Source organism: Gadus chalcogrammus, chromosome 17 (genome assembly GCF_026213295.1).
Source record: "Gadus chalcogrammus isolate NIFS_2021 chromosome 17, NIFS_Gcha_1.0, whole genome shotgun sequence".
In the NCBI taxonomy this organism is placed as follows: Eukaryota; Metazoa; Chordata; class Actinopteri; order Gadiformes; family Gadidae; genus Gadus; species Gadus chalcogrammus.
The window spans coordinates 5340505-5348004 of record NC_079428.1 but is presented as its reverse complement, the minus strand read 5'-3'; the positions used below and the strand labels follow the sequence as shown (position 1 = coordinate 5348004).

At 47.0% G+C, this 7500-nt stretch overlaps 2 protein-coding genes across 2 annotated transcripts in view; both read right to left on the bottom strand.

The window, feature by feature from the left end:
* Nucleotides 1-1280: 1280 nt before the first annotated feature.
* On the bottom strand, nucleotides 1281-2965 carry znhit1 (zinc finger, HIT-type containing 1). The gene is made up of 5 exons (XM_056575916.1): nucleotides 2859-2965; nucleotides 2417-2587; nucleotides 2055-2134; nucleotides 1766-1935; nucleotides 1281-1491 (listed from the first exon to the last, which is right to left on the bottom strand). Exons 1-5 carry the CDS (start codon nucleotides 2881-2883, stop codon nucleotides 1470-1472), a joined length of 468 nt encoding a protein of 155 aa, XP_056431891.1. The 5' UTR covers nucleotides 2884-2965; the 3' UTR covers nucleotides 1281-1469.
* A 415-nt stretch (nucleotides 2966-3380) lies between these two features.
* Nucleotides 3381-7500, bottom strand: part of plod3 (procollagen-lysine, 2-oxoglutarate 5-dioxygenase 3) — an 11613-nt gene continuing 7493 nt past the window's right edge. Inside the window, exons 12-19 of the mRNA XM_056575732.1 lie at nucleotides 7497-7500; nucleotides 7157-7298; nucleotides 6693-6806; nucleotides 6474-6545; nucleotides 6021-6125; nucleotides 5428-5574; nucleotides 5108-5233; nucleotides 3381-4478 (exon numbers count right to left, since the gene is read on the bottom strand). The exon at nucleotides 7497-7500 is cut by the window's right edge and continues 122 nt beyond it. Coding sequence (XP_056431707.1) covers nucleotides 4323-4478; nucleotides 5108-5233; nucleotides 5428-5574; nucleotides 6021-6125; nucleotides 6474-6545; nucleotides 6693-6806; nucleotides 7157-7298; nucleotides 7497-7500 — 866 coding nt within the window. The 3' untranslated portion in view covers nucleotides 3381-4322. The remainder of the gene's footprint in view (nucleotides 4479-5107; nucleotides 5234-5427; nucleotides 5575-6020; nucleotides 6126-6473; nucleotides 6546-6692; nucleotides 6807-7156; nucleotides 7299-7496) is intronic.

Below are 7500 nucleotides of genomic sequence, written 5' to 3'. Positions count from 1 at the left end.
TTTGACAGGTAGGGTAAAACAGATAGGAGTTAGACAGGTTGGGTTAGACGGGATAGAGTTAGGGTTTGACAGGTAGTGTTCACTGGTAACATTAGACATTGTAGGGTTAGACGGGTAGGAGTTAAGACAGGTTGGGGCTAAACAGATAGGTAGGTAAAGACAGGTAGGAGTTAAACAGGTTATATATTTTTCACCAATCAGGCTTTAGATTCATATCTTAAGTCTGATAGCAGACTAGCTCAAATCTGGGTTTCACTTTCTTTCGCTTATAATCAGTTTGGACCGATCATGTTGCTGGAGGCGGGGCTGTGAACACAGAATTTGTGAAAACAAACACAAACCAGCAGAAGTTAACCGGTAAAAAAGTGTTTGTAAGGTTTCAAATCAACACCTTGTAGACGTGCCACTGTAGAAAGACACTTCAATTCGGGATAAGTAGAGTGAAGACATTTAGGGTTTGACAGGTAGAGGTGAGACAGGTAGGGTTTGACAGGTAGAGGTGAGACGGGTAGTTTGACAGATAGAGAGGAGACAGGTAGGGTTTGACAGGTAGAGGTGAGACAGGTAGGGTTTGACAGGTAGAGGTGAGACGGGTAGTTTGACAGATAGAGAGGAGACAGGTAGGGTTTGACAGGTAGAGGTGAGACAGGTAGGGTTTGACAGGTAGAGGTGAGACGGGTAGTTTGACAGATAGAGAGGAGACAGGTAGGGTTTGACAGGTAGAGGTGAGACAGGTAGGGTTTGACAGGTAGAGGTGAGACAGGTAGTTTGACAGATAGAGGGGAGACAGGTAGGGTTGGACAGGTAGGGTCGGACAGGCAGAGGGGAGACAGATAGAGATTAGACAAGTAGGGTAGGACAGTACAGTGTTAGGGCGTACTCACCTGTGAAGTCTCAGGACTTGTTGCTTTTAGCGTAGCGTAGCTTCTATACGTAGCTGCAGAGTTCCCACAGGACCAGCGACTAGACCACACCCTCGATATCTGGCAGCAGACGGACCCGCGGGAGACGCATGGTCCCGGTGCACCCCTCACACACCGAGGTCCACTCTGCTGGTCCACTAGCCAAGGTCCACTCCGCACCCTGTTTGTTGCCAGGCCTGCTGTTCATATTCTTATCTGTGGTCCTTAATCATTGACATGGTTTTATGACTGGATGTCAGACTGGGTCTGCTGGTTACTATGGTTACCGGGGAAGACCGTGAAGTGGGTGTGATCACACTAGTCTAGTCACTATCGATATTGAGCATTGATTGCTAATGTTGACACAAGGAAGAATGAAATGCAAGACATATATAGTGTTATTATGAGCATATTTATTGATTAAAACACATGGTTGAATCCGATTGGTTGCCTTGGCGTTCAGACTGTCGTTTTTTTCCCCCTGCCGTAACCAAGGCAACAAGCAGTACTTATATCAGCTTCAATCCTCCTCCACACCCCAGCGTCTCTGTTGCCACGGAGACCGCCTTACAGAGTCCACTTCAAACATCTGGGGACAGACAGACAACCGGTTACCATGGTTAGATTATGATTGTGGAATGAAAAATGTAGTTGGATCGTGGATAATGTGTGAAGAGCTTGTGTATAGTGTAAATAGTGTATAGTTGATAGGGTGTATAGTGTGGCAACAGTGTGCGCATAGTGTATATCGTGTGTAGACCTTGTCTGTGTGTGAGCAGGCAGCATACATAGTGTGTCTAGTGAGTGTATTGTGTGTACAGTATGTGTCCAGTGTGTGTATTCGGTGCTCAGTGTGTACAGACCTGGTCTCTCTGTGTGTGAGCAGGCAGCGTGTGCAGCAGTATCGCCCTCCACAGGAGCTGCAGGTGTAGTGGGACGGGAAGCCACAGGCGGAGCAGAAGGAGCGGGGGGGGAGGGACGAGGGAGGAGCCGCTGCCGACAGGTAGTTTGGCTCCGCCCTCTCAGATAGATTCTACCAATCGGAAGATAAAGCCTGTCAGACCCGTGGTTCATTATGGAACATATTATATGACGTGATGATATCCTGATATCATTAGGTTTAATTAGACCGAAAGAGAGACAGACAGGTACCTCCTCTTCTAGCAGAGTAGTGAAGTTCTTCCTGAATCTCTGTTTGAAGTGATCTCCCCTCGTCTTCCTCCTCTTCTTGCCTGAGACATACAGACAGATGGAGAGACAAACAGATGGATGTTGAGACAGACAGTTGTTTCATAATCTTTGAAAGTGTGTTATTTAGCCACACACGCACGTGCAACCACACCCACCGACCATCCAATCCAGCCCCCTCCGCACGCACACACACACACACACACACACACACACACACACACACACACACACACACACACACACACACACACACACACACACACACACACACACACACACACACACACACACACACACACACACACACACACACGTGGATGTACCAGTGTCCTCTGTGTCGCTGAAGGCCGGGAGCCGTGCAGTAGGACCCTGGGGAGGCAGGGAGGACAGCGGGTCGTCCTGGAAGTTATCCTTTTCTAGCGCATCCAGCTGGCGACTCAGCCTCCGCTGCCTGGTGGCTTCGTCTAGAACCCGCCTCTGAGACTCTACACGGGCTGTACATATATACATATATATTATAATACTAGACACAGATTAATATTGTATATATATACTGTTGTTGGAGGACTACATACTATATACACTAAACACAAAGTATCAAAACATGCCAAACAGTATAGGTAACTACTGCGGCTAATACATAATATAATGTAAAGGTGTACAATCAAACTAAACATCGTATACCCAGTATAACATCATTTAAAGAGGTATAATCATAATAAAAACAATTTATACAATATATTAAACGATTTAGTTGTATCGTACCGGAGACTTTCTTTTCCAGCACCATGTTGTTTGTTATGAGTTCTACGGTATACGCAAGGGGACAAATTCACTTTCGTTTCCTGTTGTGTGTCGCCCCCTTGTGGCCCACTTATCTACTACACTCCTGTACACAGATTCCGCGAATTACAGCGACAAACACAAGTTCTACAGGAGTTGACCTCTTAATAGGTCCATAGTTGACCTTTATACTTGAATGAACCTACAAGTGAATTTACCCTTATACACGAGTTCATCCTTGTACAGTTGTACAACTCAAAACACTAGTTCACCTTTATACACAAGTTCACTTTTAAAGATGAATTAAAGACAAGTTCTAATTTAATTTCAAATCCTCCTTCCATCATAATTTCACCAGGCTTAGCAGAAGTTTCTCAAAAAAGATTAAGTGATGTAATTTTGATGTAAATATTATATCAAAATGACAGTTGCGCTTCGGTTCAGACTTACGAGTAACTTTAAAATGTCAACTTTGTGCAACACTCTAAAAAGCTTGACACACCGCTCAAAAATACACAAACTCTTAGTGTAGAGAAAAATTATTTATTAAAATCTCAAAAGACTCTCTCTCAATGATAACAAATAATTTAAAGCAGTTTGTACAAAGCCCAAATATACTCTTTCTCAAATGTGATTGGTTGGAGATCCTTAGTCACCGTGCATGAGAGATAAAAACATGTTAACAAATAAATGATCAATAAAGTTAAACAATACAAATAGTATGTAAAAAAACAATCAGTCAAAGATAACTTTTAAGTTTTTCTGGTCCGTGATTGGTTCGAATATTGGCCAATCACAGACTTGGCACAGCAGCCTGCGAATATGCAATGGGAGCAGGCCTGGTTTCCTTGGCAACGTCAGAACATATAGAGGAGGGAGGATGATCCACCATATTGCACCCAGAACACAGACACACACATACACACGAACACACACACACACACACGAACAAACACACACGCATACACTAATACTTACACACACACACAAGTGTAACCTGGTTGGTTTGCATAGATTGAAGATGGAGTGTGTTGAGGGAGTCTTAAGGCCAGGTTCTAGCCAGATGACCTTCACATTAGAAAGGTAACCAGTTGATTTTTAGCCTCGCCTAGAGACACACACAGGCCGCGACACATGATTCTGTCACCATGGCAACACATCTAAACAGGCCTACGTATGATAACAGACTGCACCAGCACAACGTAAAGAGCGCATTACCGTGGCAAAACGAGGACATCGCACCGTCCCAATGCAAGGAGTCCGAACATTAAGAGGGTGTGTGGCCAGGGGCAATAGATAACCCGTCACACCATCCCAAGGGTTACCACGGTGAGGAGTGCGTGACCACGGTAACACACCCCACCGTCCCAATGTGACGAGTGTGTGACCGTGGCGGCACGCGGCGGGATGGTGTGATCCTGCGTTACCACGGGAACGGCCCCTCTCTTAGGGGTCTACGAAGGAGACCATGATGTAGCGGGTTCCCTCGGTGGTGGGCAGGCCCTCGTGGTAGTGGGTCAGGCGGCCCGGGTGCATGAAGGACCAGCCCTTCCTTGGGGCCTCCACGTTACAGTCGTACCTCAGGAACCGGCAGCCCCCACCCTGGAGGAGCGAGAGAGAGCGAGAGCGAGAGCGAGAGCGAGAGAGAGAGAGAGAGAGAGAGAGAGAGAGAGAGAGAGAGAGAGAGAGAGAGAGAGAGAGAGAGATGACTTCCTGATGCCAGATACACTAGAGAGGTGACTTCATGGGGATATTTCACCAGATTAAGGGTTGAAATGTCCCCATCTAGTGGTCAATAAGCTAGAGAGGTGAAGTCCTGGTTCTCCTTCTAGATACATTAGAGAGGTGAAGTCCTGGTTCTCCTTCTAGATACATTAGAGAGGTGAAGTCCTGGTTCTCCTTCTAGATACATTAGAGAGGTGAAGTCCTGGTTCTCCTTCTAGATACATTAGAGAGGTGAAGTCCTGGTTCTCCTTCTAGATAAGTAGCGAGGTAAGATCCTAGTTCTCACTAGCATCGTAAAACAAGTGTTGCGTTGAAATTGTGTGTGTGTGTGTGTGTGTGTGTGTGTGTGTGTGTGTGTGTGTGTGTGTGTGTGTGTGTGTGTGTGTGTGTGTGTGTGTGTGTGTGTGTGTGTGTGTGTGTGTGTGTGTGTGTGTGTGTGTGTGTGTGTGTGTGTGTGTGTGTGCGTGCGTGCGTGCGTGCGTGCGTGCGTGTGTGTGTGTGTGTACCTGGTAGTCGACTCCTTTGCTGTTCAGGGCCACGTTGATGGTGAAGGTGGAGGAGTCGTGGTGCGGCCGCAGAGAAGGCTGCTCGTCTGGACGATACCGAACCACAAAGTTCATGATGGCCTGGGCCTACACACACACACACACACACACACACACACACACACACACACACACACACACGCACGCACACACACACACACAGTGAGTGGGATATATTTTTTCGGATGTGAGTATCATGGATTCGTGTTCATCAGTTGCCTGGTTACAGGTGCGCATGTGCGTGTTTTTGTGTGTGTGTGTGTGTGTGTGTGTGTGTGTACCTTCGGGAAGTAACCAGGGTATAGTTTCTCGGTGACGGGGCTGATGTACTCCTTGAGGAACTTGAGCCACTCCTTCTCGAAGCCCACCTGGGTCATGTGGATGTCTACAGTCGGCACGTTCTCATACCCCCCCGCGAGGCGCTCGTCCTACACACACACACACACACACACACACACACACACACACAACAATGTGTTAACACCCAGCATTCTCTTGTTTATGTGCTAGCGTGTATTTCAGGGTGGGGGTGAGGTCAATATCTGATGTTTGATGTTCAATTTATTCACAGGTCTACCCGAACCCTAGGATCCATGACCCAACCCAGGACCCGTACGGCTTAGGGTCCATGTTTTATTACGGACTATTGGGTCCGGGTCAGGTTTCATTGTATTACTGTTCATCATTATGTGTAATACCTGAGTGGATCCAAGAAGAGCCGTGCTCAGGGCGGATCAGGAGAGAAACGCATGGAAGTGCTGTGTAGCTAACGGGATGATTAGGTCAAATAAGGTGACGTTCTCTCTCTCTCTCTCTCTCTCCCTCTCTCTCAAAGTCTCTCTCTCTCTCTCTCTCTCTCTCTCTCTCTCTCTACCTTGTGGCGTCCACCAGACCACTCCCCGTTCTCCTCCATGGTCTCCACCAGGTCGTCACACATCCTCTCGGAGAAGGCGGGGAACCAGTATACATCTGGACACGGCTAGACACACACACAAACACACACACACACACACCACACACAGACACACACACACACAGAGACACACACACAATCAGACACACAGATACACACACACAGACATACAAACACACACACAGACACACACACACACACAGAGACACACAGACACACACACAATCAGACACACAGATACACACACACAGACATACAAACACACACACAGACACACACACGTGTGATTTAGGAGAACATTGTCAAAATGGGGCTGCAAGGTACAATCTTTTTATTTTTTGATATATTTTATTATAATATTTTTTTTTAAATATTAAACCCATCCACGTTATCCATCCATGTTGCCATGGTTACCTCTTCGACAAAGTTCTTCTGGTCCGTAAAAATCTTGGAGTAGTTTTCATGAATGTACTTCTCCTTCCAGTCCTACCACCCACACACACAAACACACACAGTTTAACAGTGCAGATGTTTAGAGGAGAGGGCAGATGTTTAGATGCCAGCCCAGATGTTGAAGCAGATTCTTAGAGCACGGTGCAGATGTTTAGAGGCCAGTACAGAGGTTGAACGTACCAAAGGGTTGTCGAAGATCTGCCACATGTCAGGGTGGAGTCTGGAGGTGTTGTAGTTGGTGGAGGAGACCAGGCGACCAAACTCATCTCGGTTCGACACGAACATAAACACACCCTGTTACACACACACACACACACACACACACACACACACACACACACACACACACACACACACACACACACACACACACACACACACACACACACACACACACACACACACACACACACACACACACAGAAGGGTTACCACCCATTATTCTGATTGGGGATTAGTCAAAGTCAAAGTCAACTTTATTGTTAGACCAATCATGCAACAAGTTACATAGAAGTCCAAAATGACGTTTCCCTACGCTCAAAATATGATAATACCTCACCTTACCTGGGATTAAAAGAGGCTACCTGGTATCATAACAGACGACTAAAGCTGATCCTGGATCAGTGCGGGTGGCGGGTTCCTACCTGGTCGCGTATGGTCCTACAGAACACCATGTCGGGGTCCATGCCCTCCTGCTGGTAGAGGCTGCTCAGGGCCAGCCGGGACCTCAGCACCTTGCCCTGGATCAGGTACACCTGGGTGATGTAGGGCACGTTCCACACACCCCTGGTGGAGACACACCGCGTCACATTGAACTCACGCATGCTACTCAATAAAGACGTGACGCATCGAAGTTGCACGATAAAATATCAAATATATCACGTATACTGTTAACGGTGTACCCCGGGGAAACACTACGCTTCTAGGTAATGTGTATGCGCCATGTGGATGCGTAATGTACACACGGGCGTCGGTAACACTCACACTC